General features: G+C 29.1%; 4 protein-coding genes across 5 annotated transcripts; all 4 read left to right on the top strand.

Moving 5' to 3' along the window:
• Positions 1-6,065: 6,065 nt before the first annotated feature.
• OCT59_010079 (uncharacterized protein) lies at positions 6,066-9,128 on the top strand (the record flags this gene model as incomplete). The annotated part of the gene is made up of 9 exons (XM_066132795.1): positions 6,066-6,223; positions 6,332-7,080; positions 7,184-7,326; positions 7,401-7,503; positions 7,642-8,348; positions 8,427-8,518; positions 8,601-8,715; positions 8,797-8,967; positions 9,048-9,128. 9 exons carry the CDS (start codon positions 6,066-6,068, stop codon positions 9,126-9,128), a joined length of 2,319 nt encoding a protein of 772 aa, XP_066000407.1.
• Positions 9,129-9,331: 203 nt separating this feature from the next.
• On the top strand, positions 9,332-10,182 carry OCT59_010080 (uncharacterized protein). 2 transcript variants are annotated; one of them, XM_066132796.1, is made up of 3 exons: positions 9,332-9,491; positions 9,556-9,862; positions 9,932-10,182. In XM_066132796.1, the coding sequence occupies exons 1-3, from the start codon at positions 9,380-9,382 to the stop codon at positions 9,942-9,944; spliced, it is 432 nt and encodes a 143-aa protein (XP_066000408.1). In that variant the 5' UTR covers positions 9,332-9,379; the 3' UTR covers positions 9,945-10,182. The 2 variants fall into 2 exon arrangements, with proteins under 2 accessions (XP_066000408.1, XP_066000409.1); XM_066132797.1 differs by having other exon boundaries at positions 9,556-10,182.
• Positions 10,183-10,506: 324 nt separating this feature from the next.
• Positions 10,507-14,827, top strand: OCT59_010081 (uncharacterized protein; the record flags this gene model as incomplete). Its single annotated transcript, XM_025334017.2, has 7 exons — positions 10,507-10,528; positions 10,802-11,418; positions 11,601-11,622; positions 11,696-11,755; positions 11,841-12,073; positions 12,168-12,266; positions 12,367-14,827. 7 exons carry the CDS (start codon positions 10,507-10,509, stop codon positions 14,458-14,460), a joined length of 3,147 nt encoding a protein of 1,048 aa, XP_025184484.2. The 3' UTR covers positions 14,461-14,827.
• Positions 14,828-21,185: 6,358 nt separating this feature from the next.
• Positions 21,186-22,214, top strand: OCT59_010082 (uncharacterized protein; the record flags this gene model as incomplete). The annotated part of the gene is made up of 1 exon (XM_025330118.2): positions 21,186-22,214. One exon carries the CDS (start codon positions 21,186-21,188, stop codon positions 22,212-22,214), a length of 1,029 nt encoding a protein of 342 aa, XP_025184483.1.
• Positions 22,215-25,723: the final 3,509 nt, after the last annotated feature.

The raw sequence follows: 25,723 nt of genomic DNA on the forward strand, positions 1-25,723 counted from the left end.
GGTGGCACTGGAATTTAATTCCTAGCGCTGAATGAACTTTAGCATTCCAAGTACACAAATTTTAGCTTTCAGTATTTATATATAGACTGTCTTTAATGATGTATTGAATGTTTTTGACTACTCTTAGCGGAATAAAATAAAAAATAAATAAATAAAATAAATTGTTGAAGTTTTGAAATCGGTTAAAAATTTTGTACCACATCAAATTACCTCAATCCTCAAAAATCTAACACTACCAATTTAGGATTCAAAAAACAACAGTAACGAAAAATTCCCAAGAAATCACAAAGTTCAAAGAGCAATATCAATGAAAGCCTTTACTTCAGAAGATAAGTTTCTTTGTATTTCCTGCTCCTATGTTATCACTTCACTTTTTTAGGACGACACCTCACCCTACTTGGCCCTTTTTGAGTTATCACTATTGTCAACAAAAAGAAATAACTTTTTGGGCGAGAAATTTGAAAAATACTATTTGAAGTTTCCTAAAAATTATATTCTTCAGTTTATAAAGGAGTGAATAATCAGTTGGTAATATTGAAAATTGAAATGCATCAAAACTCCACTTTTCCTATACACTTAATGAACTCTTCCACCTTTTTTCTATCCTAATATTTTTGGAAATAGTGATCAGTGGAAAGAGTTCCAATTCTGCTTATAATTTTTTTTAATTATAGTGAAAAGAAAGGTTTAATAAAGATCATGCACTTGAATTTTATTGGAAACTTCTACTACAAAAGTTCATGTGCTTGAATTTTATTGGAAAAAATGAAAGATCACATGCTTGATGAATTTTATTGGGAAAACCTTTATTACGAAAGATCATGCACTTGAATTTTATTGGCAAAAATAAAAGATCACGCACCTGAATTTTATTGGAGAACTTTTACTACGAAAAATCACATATAGACAGCACTTAAATTTATCAGGAAAACTAAAATTCTTGATATATTAGTATTATTATATGATTATTATATTTTTATATATTTCTATTTTTATTATTATTATGCGATTATTGTATTTTTAATATCATATTTCTATTTTATTATTATTATTATATTTTTGGCATGTAATTATTATATCATTTCATATTATTTTGCAATATAATTAATATATATTTGGCGCATGGTGATTATATAAAATTTAATCATATTTCTAATATATAATTGCTATATAAAAATTAAATTTCTCTAATACATGTAATACATGTTCAATATATGATTGCCATATAAAAAATCCAAAACATTTTTAACATATTTTTGTTATATGTTTGCTATATAAATAAAATTTTATAGTTAATATGTTTGATATATTGTTGAGCATAGAGTTAAAACAAAAATAACAGAAATGCAAAAATGATATGTCTGTTATATTGTAAAAATATTGCTAACATATTTGGCAAAATCAGAAGTTTCTGTAAAGTTATTACCAAAATAGGGGGTCGTCTAAAGCCGTGTTCGATCATGTGACTTGACATTTTATAAATAAGCCATTTTTTTATGAACTAAGATTAATGTAAGTATGAAGGTTATAAAATAAGTGTATTTTGGCCTGCTTTACAAGTTTACTTAGTTAAAAAAAACTGGTTTTAAACACTGTTTTTGACTTTACATATGAACGAATAATCTTTGCCGATCATATCCAAAAAATGGGATGACGAAAATGAAAAAATTCAAATAAGTCAAAAACAGTGTTCAAAACCCATGTTACGCACTAAGTAAACTTGCACAGCAGGCTAAAATACACATATTATGTGTAACTTGAAAGTTTTATGTATTGGCGAAAAAGTTTTATTTATGAAAAATAAATTTTTACAAGTCACGTGATCGAACACGGCTTTAGATGCCCCCCAAAATAGGTATTTAAACTTGCTTTTTTACTAATTCTTGAAAAATTCAAAATATCAAATTTTCAAATTGAAAATCATAGGTGGTCTTACAACTACAATCAGCCTGTAAGAAATGAAACCATACACCCAAAATCGAAAAGAGAAGACATTGGGGAATACGATAACAGTAATATTCATAATGGAATTCAACAAAGAAGGCTATAAGTGTGGCCAACACATATTTATTGTGATTGGCAGCAGTATTATTAAGGCAATAGAATTCCTTAGTTATTATCTTTCGTTGAGGAGATTAAGGTAAAGTCATCCATAAATACAAGATTATTGATATGCAAACCATTATTGAAAGAGGTAGGAAAAGGAACCAAAGAAATAGGAGCAGGAGAATGAAGCAAACAATATGGATCCATCATCTCTTTCTTCAAAATTGTTAACGAAGGGTTGATCAGTAGTACCATTATATAGTCTAATTACCACTATTACTATAATCTAGGTACTACTATATAGTCTAACTACCACTTTTATTATAATCTAACTACTACTTTACTTTAATCTAATTACCATTATATAGTCTAACTACCACCATATAATTGAAAAAATCAACTGAACAAGAAACAGGATTCCAAAGCCAACGGAGCTGAAAAAAGTAAAGAAAATAGCAAGGCAAGCAATTCTCTTATACTTAGAAAAAATGTAATTGAATAATGGATAAATCAGTAGTAGAACGATACCTAAAAAGCAACATGTATACAGCAGAAAAGTTTGCAACAATCTTTAGCTGCACAGTCTATGATCTTATAGCCATCAACAGGGGATACTTCTTGAGCAACTAATGCAAGAAGCAAAGTCTGTTGAAAGTCCCTGAAATCGTATCTTGTATCCTTGAATATATTCCAGTTAAGAATTTTGAACTGTATCTTCTTGAGGTCATCAGTCCAATCTGGAAGGCTGAAGCTGAGTATATACTTTAGAAGAGATACACTCAAGCTGTAAATGAGTACAGAGAAGCTACAAAAGTATATAACAGGTTACAAAAGAGCATAAAAATACTAGAAATGATTATGTTCAGGCAGAAGATAATACTTGTAATATATTTGATATAAATGAAGAGTTTGAGCAAGCTGAAGAAGCCTACACACAGGCTGAAGAAAAATTTGAGAAAGCTAAAGACACCTATGACCGGACTCATCAAAAAAGACGTGACAGGTTTAGAGAACAAGTAAAAGTAGAAAAGGCTATTTTCTGATAATCCCATATCAAAAGCAATCCATAAAGATTTACCAGAAACATTGAATTACTTGACGTAGAAGATGATGAGGAGGAGTTTTAAAGGTGATGTAGAAGTTTAATTTTAGAAGGCAATACTAAGTATCCATCTTCTTCTTTTTATCTTCATAAGGTGGGCAAACAATTATTTTTATTCCAGAAAAAAAAATTGAATAAAAGAGGAATCTCAAAAGTTTTACAATTATGTTGACATACCAAGCAAAAAGTGTTCAATACAGACAAGCTATCTGTCAGTTCTAGCTGAACTCAAGCAGGTACCTGCCAAGTTTACACTCAAATGCAAAAGTGCAGGAATATGAGGAGAAAATCCACCAAATCCATGAAGCACAAGCAGCGGCAACCAATGAAGAGATTGCAAATTGATCCAGACCCATATTATGAAGTTGTCTTTGTACATTATAATCTGGTGTTGATTTCCTTAATTCGTCAATCTGATGGTTGAAATTAACTAAAAATATTCTAAATGCTATAATTTGTTCAGACTTTTTATTTTTATTTTTTATTTTTATTAATGGGTTCCAGTTAGAAACCTAACATGGACGCGATTATAAGTAGAAAATTACATATAAGTCAAAATTGACAAAAATACTAACTAAATTACACGCGAAAATAATCTACTCAAACCGGTGGGCAATTAACATGAAGAAAGTATAATGTGAGATACTAAAATTAGACCCCATACCACAAAAACCCAGATAACGCCACTGCCTCCCATATTTCGCCTGGTAAACCTAAGTTTTGGTAAGTTGAAGCCGTACCCCGCAGATTATCAAACTGAACCGCCAGCCCCCGCCCCTGAAAAATCCTCCCACACCTGGTCGATAAAAATAAATTCTCCAAGCGACTATATTACCAAAGTTAATAAACTACCTAAGAGTAAACTAAAGGGAACTTTTTAGTGTCGTGCAATCACCGAAAAGGACACCCACCTCATTTCGAACGATCATCCCTCCAATCTAAACTAAACTGCAGAAAAAAACCCACGTGATAGTCCAAACATGTGCCATCTTGACCTCACCTGATCAAAAACTGATCACCAAGATCTGCACCCCTTAAATTACACCCAACTCTCTCAAAAGAAAAGATCTACAAACCACCTGATGTCGATCAATTTTGGGATACCACCCCCTACCCCCCAGAAAAACTCCAAAAAGCAGAAGGCAAAAAAGAAAGACGAGAAAAATTCACCAAAAAAAATAAGAAAAATTCATAACGTAAAACCAACCTCAAATACAAAGAAAAAAACCTAAAAAGAGAGAACTTCACCAAACTATTACCAGGAACAACACTTTATTATTAAGAAAGCGAACTTTCACCACTGAGCGAAATGGAAATTTCTTCCTTGTTCAGACTTTTTATTAACTTATTTTTTATTTTTTTTGATAATTTCATCCTTTTCTATTGCAAAGCATCTATATATATAATCAATTCAGAATACTTTAATTTATAAGAACTGGTAATATTATATTAAATAGTATTATATTTAAAATGAATTCTTTATTAAGAAAATAACTTTTTAAGAAATTTTTTAACTAATTTTAAAGTTAATCACATTTTGTTCTACTTATTTTAAAAAATAGAGAACAATAAAAATTTTAATTTTTAATAAAAAGTTCTTAAAAGTTTATTTCTCTAGTAAATAATTCAAATACTAGTAACTTTAAATCTAAAATATAACTTATAACTTATTTTATAGATATCTGAAAATTTATTAGATTTTATATTCATATAGCTTATAATAAAAATATAGAATTTAAATATATCATAAGAAGTAAAATTATTAAATGCAAAAACTACAATAACTTTAAAATAAATTGTTTTAAATATTGAAATGATACAATTTACAATCTTATAATTAAATTTTTATTAAATTTTTAATTCTAATCAAAAGTACTACAATCAGACTGGGATTATATAAATAATTTCAAAATAATGCATATGCATTTATTGAGGTAAAATAATTAGAGATCATATAAGTTTAAAATCAAATCAGAGGATGCATTTAAAAAGAATGTATATAATAGGTGTAATTATGTAAAGTATAATTATAGAGGTCTGACTGTAATATTTAATAATTTTTATTTAATTACATGTATAATGCTAATATAATAATTTTTGCTACTGGTAAATTTTAGCAATTTTTTTAAATTTAATAGTAAATACAATTAAATCACTCTTTATATAAACACTTTTTTATAAATATCTATTTTTGTTTAATCTACATATTATTTTTTAATAAATTAATTTCTATATAATTACAACTCTATACAATTACTGTTTTTAACTAAATCAATCAAATGAATATATAAAAACCTAATTATATATAAAATTATATTTTTAAAATAATAAAAAGAAGGTTACTTATATATTTATAATAATCTATATTATTAAATGTTATTATATTATTTATATTATTTTATTAGAATTAATTACTTTTATTTTTAAAGTTTTTATATTTATATAATTTTTTTTAGTTTTTTTTTTTTAATTTTAACAATTTATTATTATTATTAGTTAACTTTAATATAAAATTATAACTTATATTTAATATTCTTAAATCTTAAGTATTATATTAAATTTTATTTAAAGTATATAAAAAGTATATTGTATAAGAAGTGATTTTACAAACTAGAAAATTTTCGCGCTACCAAAAAATTGGTGTAACAAACAGTTGAATTAATTTCATTGGCCAATTTATAATGAGCTCATACTAGCATTCATTTTGTGATGTTTATAATCGGTTACGTCATTGACTATTTTAGTCATGTGTAATAGACAGTTTCCTCTATAATATCACATAAACATAATTGCATAAACAAATTGTAACGCAATTTAAAAAATTCGAAAGTCGAAACGAGTCTGTTCGTTTTGTATATTTTCCTAATTACTTTCGTTTGTATTGCCATTTACTTAATTCCTGAAGAGAAAGTTAATAATGGAAATAAGTCCTGACCATTATTATGAAGGAAAAGATGGTATTCCAGTATTCAAACCTACTTATGAGCAATTCAAGGACTTTAAAGCATTTATAATGGCAGTCCGACCTTATGGCATGAACTCGGGAATTGTGAAAGTAATTCCTCCAAAAGAATGGTAAGTATACGTAAATATTATGTTTTGTTTTATCTATTATATATTATTGTCCCAAAAGTAGTACTTTAACATTTTACAATTTTTTACATCTATTTTTATACATTTTAGGACTGATACACTTCCAAAAGATCTTTCGGTACAATTGGAAAAAATCGTAATTGATAATCCGATTAAACAAGAATTTACGAAGGTCGATGGTAAATGTAGAGTCAAAAACATGGATACAAATTCGAAATTTTCTGTAAAAAAATGGGCATTGTTATGTAGCCAACCCGATCATGCCACTCCTATTTACGAATCTCAATTTTTACCAACAAAACCGATCAAAAAGACCGGTAAAAAGAGAAAAATTTCTTCGGAGTTAGAGGAAGGCTCTCAGTCATCATTAAAATCAAAACTTCCCTACGCTAATAAATTTACAAGAACGGATAATATTCATAATATTACATCTAGACCACGTGATATAGCTGCTGCAGAAAAAATTCCAGAAGTTACACGCGTCTCAGCACTTGTTGCTACATCATCCAATACTTCCAAAAATGCGCGAACAGAACATCCCATCATTTTAAACGAATCTGATGGGTGTGAGACTGAAGAAGAAGTAGAAGAGGTTCTTTTAACTTCTGAAAATATGTCTGATACATCCATGAGTATTCCTAAAGATATGTTCGAACACATACATCCTAAAAAAGCTGAAAAGGCTGAAAAACCTAATAATCAATTAAAGCCAAAATGGAATTACAAAGTAGTGACTCGAGGACTTCCATTTGACAACGATGATTACATAAGAGACCTCGAACATAAGTATTGGAAAAATTTAGCCTACTTTCCTCCATATTATGGAGCAGACTTGGATGGTAAGCTGAATTTTTTTTATTAATATCATATAATAAACTCATTTTTATGTAGGAATTCATAAAAAAATTTCGATATTATTATTTTTTTTTTTCACTTCGCTAGGTTCTCTTTTCACTGATGCAACCACTACTTGGAATATAAATAAAATCGACAACCTCTTGAACCTAATGGACCCAATTCCTGGTGTAAACAAAGCGTATCTTTATTTTGGAATGTGGAAGGCCTCTTTTGCTTGGCATGTCGAGGTAAATTACTAAATGTATTTATGTTATTACTTCAATACGTTATCATAATGCACTTTTTGTAATGAACTATATAGGATAAGGATCTCTATTCGATCAACTATATCCATTTCGGCGCTCCAAAGTTTTGGTATGCTATCTCCCCTCAAAAAGCATCTACATTTGAGCAAAAAATGAAAGGTATTTTTTTTTTTTAATTTGTCATCCGTATAGTTACACGAAACAAGCTGTGTAACAATTGATAAGAAAAGTTTATTTCGGGTGGTTCTATCATAAATTCAATTTCACGATTTTTTGTAATCCAAAAAACTTCTTTAGGATGGTTCCCCGGGTATTACCATGAGTGTTCGGAATTTTTACGCCATAAAGAATTCATGGCATCACCTGAACAACTTAGGAACGGTATTATGCCATTCGGAAAAATGGTTCAAAGAGAAGGAGAATTTATAATTACTTTTCCTCGTGGATATCATGCTGGTTTTAATATGGGATTTAACTGTGCCGAAAGTGTAAATTTTGCCTTTGAAGATTGGATTGAAATGGGTGTAAAAGCAAAATCGTGTGAATGTAATCCTGATAGTGTCACTATTGATGTGAAAGGTATTTTCGGGCATTTGAAAAAACAACCCATTGTAGAAGGTTCATATCCAGTTGATAAAAATATCGAATCTTCAGTCGTCGAAACATTACCTCGTACGCTTTCAAAGATAAAAGGATCACGGAAAATGGCTTCTTTGAATACTCCAAGTCCAATGGATCTAGATGGGCCAGTTTCTTTAATGTATCCCGAACACAATTATGTTGCGTCATCGCCTGATTCTGACATGATTTCATCACCGACAACACGTAAAAGAAGCTCATCTCATGAGGTGGCGAAGATGAAATCACAACGTAAAAAGAATTCGCCAAAACCTACTACAGTGAATAATAACACTCCTGGAGTAGGCTCTAATGAGATTAATCATAACAATCATAGTTATAAAAAGAAGGAAAAAGTTGAAAAAAATTGCAACTATACTGATAGAGTAAATATATTTTCATTGTTAAATTTTTCCTGTCAAATTAATACTCATACTGATAAGATTAATGTCTTTATTGCACAGTGTGCTTTATGTCCAGTTGTCGGTGTAAAATCTGATATTATGGATGAAAGATTTGAGATGGTTCACAACAAGGAATATCAATTAGTTCATCGGTAAGTGCAAAAAAAAGAAATAAAAGATTTGTATTTTTCTTCGATTAAGTTAATGAATTTTTTGTTTTTTTTTTGGATATAGATTTTGTGCACTTTTTGTCCCAGGAATGTTCATTTCTGCTAACGAAAATTATGATAACAATGAAGTAGCGACCGACTATAGGGATGCTCCATTTTACAAAAAATATAAAGATCTGGTTAGCATTTTTCATAAGAAAAGTTTGACCTTTTCTTATTATCTTATGTTGATTTTAAAATTTCTATTCTCTTCGCATTAGAAATGTGAAGTTTGTAGCATTCCTTCGGGAAGCTGTACCCTATGCCCATATCCTAACTGTAAAAGATCATATCATGTATTATGTTCTATTGATATTGATTGTGCATTATACGAACGTCAAGATGCTGTTGGTGGAATACATTACGAAATTTGGTGTCCTAATCATATTCCGGTAAGTAATTTATGTTATAATTTTTTTTTAACTGTGTGTTCCATCAAAAAGCATAATCATCTAACCATCTATGTTCATAGACTGAAGAATATCTTCTTGAGATCAGTAGTAAAGTTCTCCCACCAGAATACCAGCGAGAATGCGAGAATTTAAATATTTAATCAGTAAAATAAAATTTCTGTAATGAGTAGATAATTTATAAATTTAAACCTTACTATTTGATTGTTTATTTGTCAGTTTTTGCATTATAATCACTATAATCACAAAAATTATTAAAGTGTAATATTGCGGACATCTTTTCATTCAACCATCACGTGACGTATTATTATATAATATATATAATATGGGATGATCACCATACTTTAAATCTTTTGCTGTGTAGTAAAATAAAAATATTTATTCTTTTGTAAACATGATATTTTCAAGACGAGTAGCGCTTTTCTCCTTCGATGCAGGCTGGTGTTTTGGAAGGCTGTACTCGACAAAGTTTATAAATAAAAGAAATTTCTCAAGTAATTTGGTTGGTAAGCGTTATTGTTTATTATTTTTTGTTTATATTAAATGTCGTGACGATTTTACGCTTTATAGGAAGAAAGCAATTTTTGTTGTTGGCAAAAGATTATAAAGATGCAGAAGCGTATTCGCGTAGATTATCAGTTCGAGAAGAACATTTGGAGAAAGCTAAATTAGCAAAAGAACGAGGATTTATTATCGCAGGAGGAGCAATTTTAGAAAATCCAGAACCAAATGTTGTGAGTAGCGGGGAGGGGAAAATGGTAGGAAGTTTATTTATATTTGAGGCGGAGAATGAGGAACAGATTAGGAAAGAAATTGAGCGAGATCCTTATGTTATCAATAAAGTATGGGAGAAATATGAGATTTCACCATTTAAAATGTAAGTTAAATTATTTGGGATTTATAATCATTTTAATGGATTTAATAATAAAATAATACTCTTAAATAGGGCCATTAAATGATTAAATGAGAAATCTGGAGTCTATACTTATTAAGGAAATTTAATAGAATAATTCTCAATGAATTCTTTCAAAGGTCGCTTAATCCTTGCTACTTACTGTATAAACTTAAAAATATATGAACCAATCGGGGAAAATAAATTATTACTCTGTTAAGTTAAATGCTTGGCACAGTTGTTCAAGTTGAATTGGGCAAATAATGATTGATAAATAAACACATGGCAAAATTAAATTCCATAATCAAAGATTGAGTTGACGACCTTGTTTACATGTGATTCGTCAGAGAAAGTCATTAATTTTGTTAATTGTCGAGCGGATTTACATTTATTGTTAATCGTTAAACTCGCTTGTTTATCATAAAATTTGTGTTATTATACCTGCGTTTGTGTAAATAATTTTAATTATTTGATTTAATTATTAGAGTTACCATGTTTTTCAATTACGGTTTTTTTTTCTTTTAATTATTCATTCTTTTTCTATTGACTTACAGTAAAAAAAAAATTTCGCCACACTTCAAAAACGTGGTTCCTTTATGTATAAACAAACTATACAATTCCGTTAAAACATGACTGTTGATTCTACAAAGAGTAAGTAAACGTTAATTACTACGAGAGCCATCCCCGCAACAATACGTAAATAACCTAAATAAAACTAATTGTTTTTTAAAGAGTTTTATATAAGAAAGATATAGTTCTCCCTTTCAACTTTGATTTAACTTTGATCTTTCATGTGTAAATAGGCATATATTTTATTTTTAGTAATAAGAAATAAGTAGCGTTAATAAAGCTTTATTTAATACCTCCATTAAACGATCTTAATTCCGACTTATCCTTTCCGCCTTTTACCTTCTCTTATGCTAGACACTCTTTATATTTCTCAACGGGCAGCCAACGCCATTATAGCAGACGTTGCTCCTTACCGCATCTCATCTGAAGCCTTATCGGCAATAAATAATTTCCTTGATGAATTCTTATATTTCCTAATAGATTCAGCTAGGTCTTTAGACCTGATTAGAATAAAAGATGCCATTAGTCAAGTTTTACCAACCAGTTTGGGTAAAAATGCTATAGTTGAAGCCGAACTCGAGTTAAAAACTTATGTCGAAAGTGGTAACTCTGATCACACAAAAGAAAAAACTATAGAAATTAATCCTTTTCCTTTACAAAAAGTATTTGAACAATTTAGAGTTAAATGTCAATTCTTTAGTACTCTTGGTGAACGAGGCGCTGATGATCGTGATCCTGATTCTGTACCTGACCTATATGCATCCGAAGGGATACATATTGCTCCAAGCTTAGCTATTTATTTAACTGCTGTTTTGGAATATGTTGGTGAATATATATTAATATTAGTTGCAAAGGCTTCTGAAAAGCAAGGTGTGGAAGTTGCTAGATCACAAGAGGTTTATTCTGCTCTTTCTGAAGATTCTCAAATTTTTCCTTTATTCAGAAGGACAAATTTAAAAGAACAAATGGAGGTAATTCATCAAAATATTCTATCTAGATTATGTAATTATTACATTTACGGTCAAGTTAAATGCTTGCGATTAGTGGATTAGTGAATTAGCGAATAAGTGAATTAGTTACCTAATTAATTGGTTAGATTTATTTAATATAATTAGCTAACATATTTTTAATTAATTTATTTAATATATTATAGTCACAACGTGAAAGTACTACAAGTATGTTCATTTTTCCTAAAGTTGTGATATTTTCATGTAATGTAATTAACATGAAATTTAATATTATTAACAGATGGTAATGAATACAATTCTTCTACTACCTCTCAGTTATCAACACACTTACCTAAAAGTGGTAAACTGAGATATTAATCAAGATTTTTTCGGTGTGTTTATTTATACCATTATACCAATATCATCCGATTTATATAATTTTTTAGGATATATACAATCTTCCACTCCACGTAGTCCCACTAAGTCTAGTTCATATAATGGAGGAATTAGACAAACATCTTTGGATAATAGTTGGCCTACTTCCCCGGTTAAATCACTAAGCGATTATAGTAGACACAGTTCAGAACATAAAAATGTAGGTATGCGTTCAACTAAAAGTATGCAGAGCTTACAAAGACAAGGAGACAAGGAACCAGATTTAAGAAATGTATCGAGTATGGTAGGTCTAAGGTTCGCAATAATATATGGATTGTCTTATTATCGAAATTCAGATATTTAAAGTATATTTCAACACAATTGTGTTTGATTGTTAGGAGGATAATAGAGAAAAAATGAAGAGTTTTGAAACGTTGATTTCTAGCAATCAAACGATGAAGGTTTCTTTAACACCAAATCGATTGATAACAATTGAGGTAGATTATTAAGTTTTTATTTCTTTTTTTTTCATTTTTCTTTTCTTTTTCTTTTTTTTTTTAACTCGAAAGAATCTATGGAAATTCACTATCTGGGCAGACACACAAGAGGCCACCAAAACTTGCACCTCGTGAACCTGTTTCCCGTGAGCGAATAATTCAAAAATCAAATCCCACTTCCCCTAAATTTGAAGATTTTGATGACGACGACGATGAGCTATTTGGAAAGCGTAAATCCAAAAAGGATAAAGAAGAAAGTTTATGGGAATTTTTAAAGAACACAAGTCCAGATGATGTATTAGGCGAGAAAACAAGGAAAAAAAGATCAAAAACCCCCAGTTCACCGGGAAATAATCCTCGTTATACTCCTCTTATGCCATCTTCCCCATCTTCCCCATCTTCCCCATCTTCACCTTATCAGTCTGATCGTATTAATGCTACAATCAATCAAACTTTATCATTTTCACAAGCGAGTAATAATCAATATCAAAATCGGACTAACTTTTCATCATTGCATCATAGTAAGTCTTTAGATCATACACAATCCAGTTATTATCAACATTCTCAAGCTAGCAAGAGTACAGGAAATATTCAAAATTCTGCGACAAAAAGTCTTCCACCTGTTCCTAAACCAAGGCCGGATCCTTTGGATTTGATTGATGACGATGACGATTTATTATATCCTCAAGGACAAAAAAAACCTAAGCGAAGACATGAAGCTCAGGACTTAATTGATTTCTTGAGTACATCACCACCAAAAGATCCTATTTTAAATAATGGTGTTGGTTCGTTAGATGCCGGTAATGTTGGAAAGAAGAAAGAAAAGAAATTGAAAAAATTGCTTTCAAAGCTGAAAAAATCCTCATTTGCTGATGAATCAACAAATCTTAGTAGTCAAAGACTTACTAATGCTAGTATAAATAGTTTATCTACCACAAATACATATGGTTCTAATTCAACATCCAGTACATTAGTTAATAAACCGGCTAGATACATAAAAATTGAAATACCTAAAATTCCACCAAAGGAAGATAATCGAGAACAAAGTATTTTTGATCAAGTGGAAATTCAAGGAAGGCATGCTCGTCAAATTTCAAGGGCGAGTTTAACAGGCTCAACACGTAGTTTACAATATACCCCTAATAGATCTACATTTTCAAGCACCGGTGGAATGAAGAGTCCAACTATTTTGGAAAGGAGTAACAGTGAACAGGACGCAGATAATTATGATGAATACGTGGGAATAACAGATAGGTCAAGAAAATCTCAAAAATCAACAAATATATCAAATATTCAACAATCTCCTCCTACAAATACTTCTACTTTATCACAATCAAATGCTAATGATGTTCCAACATATCCTGCACATAAAGTTCCTTCCCCTATCTCACCTTCTCGACAAAAATCTTATAATACCAATAACAATAATTTTACTAATAAAAACAATAATCAAACATCATCACAAGGAATAAATAGAATTACACCAGCTTTGCCTAAAGAGCAAAAAATGGATGTGTCCGAAAACTTATTACCACCAATTTCAGCTGCAAAATCATCAGCAACAAATAAAAGAAAATCACAACAAATATCAGTGAAGGCTTTACAGAATTTCACTTCATCAGAGGAATTACCACTAACTAACAGTAATAATATTAAGGAAAATGAGAATATTGAAGTAGTTCAAACTAAACCTGAAAAAATAGTAATATTCAAAGAATCTATACATAATAAAGCAGTTGTTCAAACAAAATCTAAAGGAGTAGTATTATCAAAAGAGCTTGTACAGAATAAAGAAGTAGCTCAAAAAGAATTAATGGTATCCAATGAATATACACAGAATGAAATAGTTCAAATAAAATCTAAAGAAGCAATAGAACCTGTACAAAATAATGAAATTATTTCAGATGTTGGTTTCTTAGTATCTATAATTGAAGCTGAAATAAAAAATGTGCAAGAAGAAATAAAAATTAAGACTCATAATGAAGAAGAAGAATTAGAGGAAGCTTTTATTGTTGAATGGTTATTGGGAACTAATCTTACCTTTAAAAATGCAATGTCATATGTAGATATAATGCAGGAATATGAAGATGATGAGATTCCTGAAATGGAAAAATCTGAATATGAAGATGCAAATGATATTGAATTTATAGATGATTATGATGATAATAGCAATATTGTTCAAATTAAAACATAAATATAGTTAAATTGGAAGTTTAATTTTTATTATTTCCAATAAAATTTGTAGTTTGAAAAAAGTAAATAGAGCTTAGCTTTTTAATTTACTTTATTATTTATATATTAGGTAATTTATTTTGTAGAATATAACAAATTTTACATTAGTTTATTTTAATAATTATTATTATTTTTAGTATTTCTTTATTATTGTATTATTGTATTACATTTTCTTTTTTAAAAAAAGTATTTTTTTTTATTTTTTGCTACAAATACAAATATTATAGTTTTAAATAACAAAATGGTTATTTTTAGACCAATTATTATTATATATATAAAAAATTTTAAAGTTCTTTTTGTTATATAAATATAAAATGCATTTATTAGATAAATAAATAAGATTTTTATTATCATAATAATTGATTTTTTTTTTAATCCAATTATTTTATTAAATATTTAGCAAATTTATATACAAATATAAAATTTTATAATTTAAATATATACTTGAATATGCAATACAAATATAATAATTAAATTAAGAAATAGATCATTACTTAATAAAAGAAAATAATCAACATTTTATCCCTTAAACTATAAGCAATTGTGGCCAAATTACAATTTTACCAAATTTCAGCTCTCATCTAATTTTATGAAAAATAAAGCAATTTTAATAAAATTTTTTTCAGAATAATTTAAATTATATATTATGTAGCAATTATTATCATTTATAAATTATATATTAGAAAATCATTATCCATTGATCAAAAGTTGTATTTTAAAATAATCATAAAATTTTAAAAAACTTTGCACTTAACTTTGACGATTTTGTTAATAATTAATTGTAGCTATATAAAAGCTTAATAGAATATGTAGAATTTGGTATGAAAAACAACTTTTGTTAATATAATTTTTGATATTTATAAGTAGGATTTTAACTTTATATAGAATCTAAATGAAAATTTTATTATTCATTTTAATTATATACTCATAAAAATTAATTTTTTTTATCTCTATTTTGTTTATTAGAATGCAAAATTTTTATAATGAAAATAAAAGTTATAATAAATATTCAAATAGAGAAAAAATATGATAAGAAAAGTCTAGATTTTATTATATAAAAATTCTGATACTATTTTTGCTGGTTAATTTCTCATCCAATTTTAATGATCAACTGCACATTTAACTCATACAATTTATAGCCAGAATGTAGATCAATTTGGCTACAAAATTATGTGATGATCTGGCCAAAATTAAAGAATTTTTTATAGCGTCATTTATTCTAATTTAAAAATTGCAGGTAAATTTGCTCGTAAAACAGTTTAAAAGATAATTAATTTTATGGTTTATAATTAATAAAAAAAATATTTTCAGAATTTTTTATAAAAAAATAGTATATAATGGCCTTTTTTAATTCAAAAAATATTTGTATTATCATAGTGGAAAGGGATTCACCAATTTTACAGCCAATCAGTAGCGAATATTTTTACAATTTATTTAACTATATCATTTTAGAAATACCTTTCAGATATAGATAGAAAAAGTCTGACTCATTTTATTAGGGTTTGTTCAATTTTAATAAATCAGATTTTAGAATCAAATTTAGTGGATAAATTCATTAAGAATCATTACAATAGAGATAAAATTACATTGAATCTCAATCTTTTGCTGCATTTGCGCTGATTATAGACTATTATATGCATTCTGGCATTTCTCTTTTGAACATATGAATGATATATTAAGTAAATATCCATTAACAATTTTTTAATGATTTTAATAATTTTAATATTAGCTTATAATTTATTAATTTTGCACTTTTAAGTTCATTACCAAACAGCAACAGGAAAATTGAATCTGAACTTATACATCAATTAATGTTTGATAAATAAATCAAAAATATCATAAATTCAGGTATTGAAATAAAAGGTCTTGAATTATTAAACAGTTAGCATACTATTAAGTCCCTTTCAGTTACTGATGAATTTTCATCAGATGAGATGTATCGATTTTAACTGAATTCATAAAATATTAAAGATTTACAGATTTCTGGCAAGAAAGACTTCTCAGATGAATTTCTCAAGTCGGTATCTCATAATATACTACTTTCAAATAAAATGTTAAATTTAATAGTTAAATATTACAATGTGACTTATGAATCATTTAAATTTTAGAGGCCTCTTGTAAAAAGTTTAAATAATGATATAATAATTAAGGTTAAAATTAATCAATTCAGAAGGTGTCAAACTGGTTCTGAAGTCTTTAGATTATCATTATCACTATAACATATAAAAAGTTCATATGTCTTAGCAAAATTTATTACAGATGATGAAAATGTTAATACCTACCCAGATCAAATTCAGTATTATTTTACTTACGTAATAGACACAGGTCGAAAAGTGAAAAATTAGGCATCAATCAGTCACCAATCAGTCACCAATCAGGCACCAATCAGCTACCTGATTGGTGACCGATTGGTGCCTGATTTTTCACTTTTCAACCTGTGAGACTTTTCAGATGATCCTGTCAAATATTTTCTAATATATGTTTATTAGTATAAATATGCAAATTCAACCAATATTCGATACTATTTCAGTAAGACCCCAGACAATTATAATTAAGGTCATATCTTTTATGCTAAAAATTTATCCTTGTCATCCTGAACTTACTTTTAAAGCTATAGATACAAAACTTTGTAATAATAATTGCCCTCCTATTATCTATAATTTTGTTACTTAAAAAGTAATATTTAATAATAGTAATTTTTATTTTTTTGTATATTTCTATGTATACCGATAGTGAAAAAGCGTATATTTTTTTGCCAAATTTTGCCTGTGTAATGATACTTATCTCAAATTCTAATCAGTAGATTTACAAGATTTTGGTATCAAAAGATTCTTCTTTTCAAAAGAAACATTTTTTTCTATAGTAAAAAATAATATTAACTTAATAAAATTATATGTTAAAAGAAAAATAAAGTTTAAAACATAGTAAGATATAACCTCAATTATAATTATCTGGGGTCCTATTTCAGTAGTGATGAAATTTGTAATATTGAGTTGTAGAATACCAAATTTTATCAAATAAATTGTGATTGTATAATACCTGTGCATCATATTTTAGGTAAATTTGTACCAGTAAGTTACAAAATTTCAAATTGGCAAAATACAAGAGAGTACAGTCAACTCCCTCTATAGTCACTCCCGTTATAGTCACATTCTACTATATAGTCACACCAGTTGAATGTTCAAAACACTTTATTATTAAAATCTATCCTATATAGTCACAATCTATCTATAGTCACTATCACACCTATCCTCAAAAATCTTATATTAAAAAGAACCGTTTATAATCACGGTTATATAAAGAATATATTAAATAACTTGGCATCTAATAATCGTACAAAGATGTGTCATAGCTTGTTAGAATCGTCTCACTGAGACGAATCGAATGGTGGTAGTTTTATCCTTTTCCTTTGCTAATGTTTACGCCAGACCTCACCCATTGCCTCTTATGGAGACTAATCGGTCTGTGCCCTATCATCTTCAATGGGCAACCATTATACCGAGTTTAACGACCTCGTAACAGCACCATATAGAAGACATCTCCCATCGGGCCATTATAGGCTGATCTGAAGCTAGGTACACGCCGCCTACTCATCCTATACCCATTGTACGATACTGATACTCAATTTATTTAACGACCTTTAGAGAGCATCTACTTTCATGGAGGGACTTTCGACAGGTAACATCAACCATCTAAGACTCTTCCATACCACCATTTTATGTGACAAGCCTCACTCAGCCACTACAGCCCGCGATTACCTAGCACCGATAGTACAGTTGTTTACTCCCCAACCTGGTATACTTTCAGAGCTGACCACTGGACAGGAAGTAGCAGGCTTCTGTCCAGGATCGCATATGGTGGGTATCGAACCCCATAACCATGCTACCTGTTCTGCGCACGAACACCTTGGTTGGTCTAAGACGAACAGAAGGTCAAACTACCACTAAGACATTGCACCCTCAGCTTTACCATCTAGGACGACCATCTAGCAATTACTGACCCCTTTAAGTGGTATCGTGGACACCACCTGAACAGGAAGCCCTCCCAGCGCATATAGTAGTGACCCCGCGACAGGACTGCGCATGGCCAATCGGCATAGGGAACGTTAGAAGGACACCATGACCCTTAGTTGAAATGTGCGGCCTAACCTTAGTACACACTAATTCACCATGATGCAGTCCAACTACACTAATCCCTGTACCTTCACGCTATTGGTTGTAGCGTCGCAGTAAATTCTTTTTATTTCCGTGGTCGTAGGAATCGAACCTGCGACCTCACCATACTCGGCTTAATGAGGGTCTCAGTGACTAACCACCGAGATAGGTGGCCGACCAGCAGCTTTTATCCTTTTCCTTTGCAAGCCGTTTACGGCCAGACCACCATTGCCTCCCGCGTACTAATCTCGGGTCTAAGGCTCCTATCATCTTCAATGGGCAACCATTAAACCGCACTTAATTCCTCAGGTAACAGCTCCACTATGAAGACATCCCCCATCGGGCCATTTTAGGCCGATCCCTGGTTTGCCTGAGCACACGCCGCCTACTCATCCTATACCCATTGCACGATACTGATACTCAATTTATTTTACGACCTTTAGAGAGCATCAACTTTCATGGAGGACTTTCGACAGGTAACATCAACCATCTAGTACCCTTCCATACCACCATTTTAGATGTACCTAAGAATCCACCCATTTCAAAGGCCACTACAGCCCGCGATTACCCAGTACCGATAGTACAGTTGTTTACCCCAAGTAGTATACTTTGTAGTGACCACTCAGACAGGAAGTAGCAGGCATCTGTCCAGGATCACCCCTTATGGTGGGTATCAACCACCAGGGATCACCAACCAGGACCCAAGGAGTAGGGAATCGAACCCTATAGCCACCCGTTCTGTTAAATGCACGAACACTTTGGTTGGTCTAAGACCTAACAGAAGGTCAAACTACCACTAAGACATTGCACCCTCAGCTTTACCATCTAGGACGACCATCTAGCCATTACTGACCCCAAGTGGTATCGTAGAGTGACCACCTGGACAGGAAGTCCCCTCCAAGGTATAGTAGTGACCTCGGGACAGGACTGCGCACATACTAATGGCCTCATAGGGAACGTTAGAAGGACACCATGACCCTTAGTTGAAATGTGCGGCCTAACCGTACACACTAATTCACCATGATGCAGTCCAACTACACTAATCCCTGTACCTTCACGCTATTGGTTGTAGCGTCCGCAGTAAAATTCTTTTTATTTCCCGTGGTCATGGGAATCGAACCTGCGACCTCACCATACTCAGGCTTAATGAGGGTCTCAGTGACTAACCACCGAGATAGGGTGACCAACCCTAGTTTTATCCTTTTCCGATCACTGGCTGACGAGTTATTCAACAAAATGTTAAACATCGGCATTATAATATTTCTTGATTTACGTTTACTGCGCCATTTAACATTTTGCTAGATTTCTCGGTACCTAGTGATTGTAAAAAGATGATTTATAGCTCGTTGGAATCGCCTCATCGAGACGAATCGAATGGTGGTAAGCTCATCTCTCTGTGATCAATATTGACGAAGTTATTACTTAAAAACCATTTAATATTTTTTAATTTCGGAAATTGATCTAGTGATTGGATTTCGATGTATTTTATACCATTAGATTCGTCTCATCAAGACGAATCGAATGGTAGTAAGATCGACTTTCTAGGATCAATATTAACAGAGTTATCACACAAAAACCATTAATATTTTTTTAATTTCGGAAATTAATCTAGTGATTGGATTTCGACGTATTTTATACCATTAGAACCGTCTCATCAAGACGAATCGAATGGCGGTAAGATCATCTCTCTACGATTAATATTGGTGAAGTTACGATACAATAAAGGTTTAAGTATAATTCTGGCTAAAATTATGTTAATTTTTGGCCGGAATTATGATATACAAATATAAGAAATTTTTTATATAGTCACATCTCTTTATAATCACCAAATATGGACTGTCCCAAATGTGTGACTATAAAGAGAGTTGACTGTATTTAGCTATAAATCCAGTTAGTAGAAAATATCAATTATAAACTTATAAGTTTTAGACATAAATTTATAATAAATTAAGTAATTAACTATAAATTTGATGTTGATTTTTTCTGAATTTCTGAATTTTAATGACAAATCATATTTTCAAAAGTTAATTTTAATGACTTTTTTATATCAATCAGCCTTCAATCAAATATTATGAATTTTTGCTGAATTTTTATTGAATTGTCAATTTTCAATAAATCTGAAGTATATATTTAAATATTGGGCAAATTTTAGATTGATTTGCCATTTTGTCCAATTTTTTTTTTTGATTTCAATCAGCATCAATTAGCTATCAATCAAATATAATGAATTTTTGCTGAATTTTTATTGAATTTTTATTGAATTGTTAATTTTCCATAAATCTGAAGTACATATTTGAATATTGGATAAATTTTAAATTGATTTGCTATTTATCTATTTTTTTTTTTAATTTCAACTAGCATCAATTAGCCATCAATCAAATATGATAATTTTTTGCTAAATTTTTATTAAATTTTCTGATTGGTATCAATTAGATATGCTGATTTGAAAAAAAAAAACTCTTTTCTCTGAAATAATTAAAACATAACAATTCTGCAGTAAAAACGAAAAATTTTTTACTTTTGTTTTTTTATTATGGAAAGCGTTAGAACTACTATTAAAATAGCTGAAAATAATTTTTTGACTAAAGAATATGAACAAGAACCATTTTTATTACACACATATCAATATTATATACAATATTGTGAAAGTCTTTATTCTTCATTTTTTAAAGGACGAAATACAGAAGTTCAACGTAATATAATACGGAATAATTTTGGCCTAAATGATGAAGATATTAACAGTTGGAAGGGAAGGGCTTTACGTTATCAAATGACTCCAGAAAGTTTTACATTTTTCCTGCATGTTGCTATGTATTCCACTTCAGAAGGCTTCGCCGCAGTACAAGCTAAGAAGTTGGAAAACGACAAAAGTTTATCTATGTTATTAAAACAACAAATTAAAAAGCGGGAGGAACTGGAAAGACAGCTGGAATTTTTACCTAGAAGTTACAAGAAGTCCAAAAAATCAAAGAAATCAAAAAAATCAAAAAAAAAGATTTCAAAAACCCAACTCGATTCCTCGAATAATTCTGACTCAGAAGAGTTAGATTATGACGCAATACCTTTTCAACCGAATTTAGAAGCTGATGATGATGATCTAATGGATGATGATCGAGATTTGAATATAAATCAGCCGATCGATAAGTCTCATGACGTTCAAGATCGGCCGATCGCAGAATCATCTGGTACACAACCTAATGTTGATAAATCACTTTTGGATTTTAATCTGAACACAGCCACACCATTAATAGTCGATATTACACAGCCGCAACATGTAATACAACAAGAAAATATTAGTATGGATTTGACAAAGTCTTCGAAGCAAAAAAAAAAGTCAAACAAAAATTTGGTTAAAAATGTAATAACTGGACATATACCTACCGATGATGATACATCGCGAGTCAGAGACATTTTGGTGTATGACATTCTGGTATCCTGGACTCCTGAAGATATTCTGAAGGAACTTTTGAAGATAGAATTAAGTACCTTTCAGTTAGCCCAATTCGAAGTTAATGAAGATCCGGTATGGACTACAGATTTAGGAGGGATACCAGTACGATGATTTCCAGCAAGGTGGACTCTCAAAGAAAGAAAACAACGTGAAAAGTTCCAAGCTACGATTCATAAAATACCAGATTCAATGACTCTAGCAGCCTTATGGACCGACCGTCGCCCACATTCTTTCCTTTCTGCGATCAAAGGATTGAAAAGTTTTAAAATTGTACAAACAGCGAGAGGGGAACGTAAGTTACTTGGTTTTTTCGAAAGGTGGGTTGATATGCGCGCAGCATTAGAAAATCAGGTAATTTGGGAAAATTATAATCTGTCATGAAATCGACACGCTCCTCCGACGCAACCAACAAGGTCACATGGTGATAAAGCCAATAAGAACTGAAATCGAACTTCAAGAAGTCAGAAGACCAAGAAAACTCAACAGAATTCGAAGAATTCTAAGAAGAAACTAGAAGAAACGACGTCCAAAAAGCCTGATGAGCAAAAGAACAAAAAGGACAAGTCCTGTAGTAAATTAAAGGATAAAGTTTTGGTGGAAATTTTAGATTTGCTGCGTAAATTAGTTTAAAAATATTTTTTATTAATTTAGGTTTTAGAATTTATTTTTCATTCATTTATATTTTTTCTTGCCGTTTCTAGCTTATTAGGCGGTAATTCATTTGGTAGGTGGGAGTTATTCTAGCTTATTGGGTGGATTTTCTGCTTTATGAGTGGGAGTTTAGTCTTTTTTTGTAATTTTTTCGTAAATGTGTAGCATCGTAGGTATACTTCTACGTGTTTAGTTGTATACTTAGATTTTTTGTATGATTCGTGCTGCCCCAAGTCTTTTGGACTTATGGCCTTTTATCTACAAAATTAATAAAAATCGTCCTTGTAACATCATTAGCTTCACAAAAAAAAAAAAAAAAAATTAGATATGCTGATTTGTAATATTAGTCAATTTTGATCTGATTTTTGGCCGATTTTCATATGTTTAATTTTTTTGATTTTGATCAGTACATACTTTTTTATAATTATTTATTTTATAAAACTGACTTAAAATATTTAATTTTGCAGTATATTTGTTAGTTTATTAAAATATAATATACAAGATTATATAATAAAAAATTACAAATATACAAGTACAAAAAATTCTAACATAATTAACTAGTAAATCATTTATTATATACCAGAATACTTTATATATGTACTATTAAGTAGCTAATTTAACTTAGTAAGTATTAGCATTTAAATGCCTTCAGTTATTTTTAACATATGGGGACTGGTCTAGCAAAACAAGGGGTTTGGTCTTAAAAAAAACTTTTTAAGTTTATATGACAATTATATGTTAATTCCACTAAAAATTACAAATATAATAAAATTTCAAAAAAAAATTTTTTGGACCTAACCCCTTGTTTTGCTGGACCAGTCCCCATATATATACTTTATATTCAATAATATTATATAACTACAAAACCTATTACATTATGATAACCTTATAAAAAATATTTTTACTAAAATATACTTAAAATAAACTTAAAATTTTATTTTATACTTAAAATATACTAAAGCATATGGGCTGATTTGTCTACCTTTAATTAAAATATTATATTTTTATTATACAAAATACTATATACTATACAGTAAATTGGAAATGAGTATTAAAAAATTTTTATTTAATGTTATTATACTATAATTTGGTAAATATTTCTTTTAAATTAATATAATTCTTAGCACTTACTATATATATTAAAAATTTGTATCTCAACTTAAAACGTAAATATCTCCAGATCCAGTGATCCAATTGGCAAGCTCTTTTTTCGTTCATATAGACCAGATCAAAGGCTTTCCAAAGAGCCTAAATTTATAAAAAATGGATCAGTGGATCCCAAGATATCTGCATTTAAGCATGTTAAAAAGTTCATACCTTAACTTTAAACGTAAATATTTCCAGATCTAATAATTCAATCGGCAAGTTCTTTTTTCTCCTATAAAGTCAGAACAAGGGCTTTCCAACGAGCCTAAAATTATGGAAAACGGATCAGTGAATCTTGATATATTTGCATTTAAAGTTGGTAATACAAACTCTGACATAAAATAATTATTTTTATTGTTTAAAAATATTTATTATGATACCATCTTTTATATGATATTTTTATTATACTTTTATAAACATTTATAGCTACTAAGGCTATATAAATTTTTATTTTACTTTATATTTTTTTTATTAAAATATACTTACTTTTTAATAATATATGTTAAAAATTCCATATATATGAAAAATGGGTTTTTTATTAGTGAAATGGGTTTTTTTACAGCTCTTTTACATTTAATAATTTAAGTTTCACAAATGTAAATTTTTGTTTAACTTATTATTTAGTCAAGTGATCATCAATCAGATGATTTTTTGGTATTACAAAACAATTTTGAGTAACAAAAATTGTGAAAATTAATCAATAAATCTTTTTAATGCAGAATAGACAAATCAGCCCATATGTAATAGGCAAAAATTAAATATCATTTAAGTATAATTTAAGTATATAATAATATACTTAAAATATTCTTATTTTAAATATCCTTAAAATATACTAAAATAGGCAAAATTTAAATGTAAATTAAATATATTTTAAGTATATATTAAATACAATTTAATTCAAATTTTGTGAAAATTCAATTTTCAGTATATTTTAAGTATAAAATAAGAAAATTAAGTATATTTTAAATAAAATTAAATATATTTAAATATATTTTAAGTAAAATTTTTTTTATAGGATAAGATGACATATCGACTAATTAATCAAAACTATATTAGATACTTTAATAGCCAATTCTACTATAATCAAAATTTTTTATTATACAAAGTTTAAATCAGTCTATTACTTTTTTTATAAATCATTTAATATAAATAATACTTAAAACTTTAAAAGATTCCTATAAACATTAAAGTTATTTTTTTTATAGAAATCATTCTTAAGAACTGTTACAAAATAATTATGTTCTTTTTTTTCCAAATTTTTTATAAAATTTAAATTTTTACAGTTTTTTTTTGTAAAGAAAAAATATATGAAATTTATTTAGTTCTTAAAATAAATTCTTAGAATTTCATATTAAAAGTGAAATATTTGAATGTAATTTTGTCCTTTAATCTTTTATAGACTTATTATAAAAATTTGGAGGTAAATCCATGTTTTGATAAGGTAAAATAATTTTATAATATTGTATGTTAATTAATATAATTACAGATAAAATGCTAAAGGTTTCTAAAAGAAAAAGTCAATCACGCAAAGCAAACCAAATTTCTGTAACACATAAAGAATTTCTCAGAAAGAAAAAGAATTCTTGAAATTAAATAAGCACTTATACTAATGAATTGCTACTAATCTATCAAAATATCATTTAACTAACTAATGATAAAAAGATGATTAAATATACATGTTGTGTCTCAGATTGATTCTTGTCTCAGATTAAAACTACCAATAGGATGTGACGAATTATGTATATACACGTGATGATCTACATAGTAAAATTACCATATATGTAATGCACGTGATCTGATGTTAATCTCACGCAGCGTGAGTT

This window comes from Rhizophagus irregularis, chromosome 18 (assembly GCF_026210795.1).
Source record: "Rhizophagus irregularis chromosome 18, complete sequence".
In the NCBI taxonomy this organism is placed as follows: domain Eukaryota; kingdom Fungi; phylum Glomeromycota; class Glomeromycetes; order Glomerales; family Glomeraceae; genus Rhizophagus; species Rhizophagus irregularis.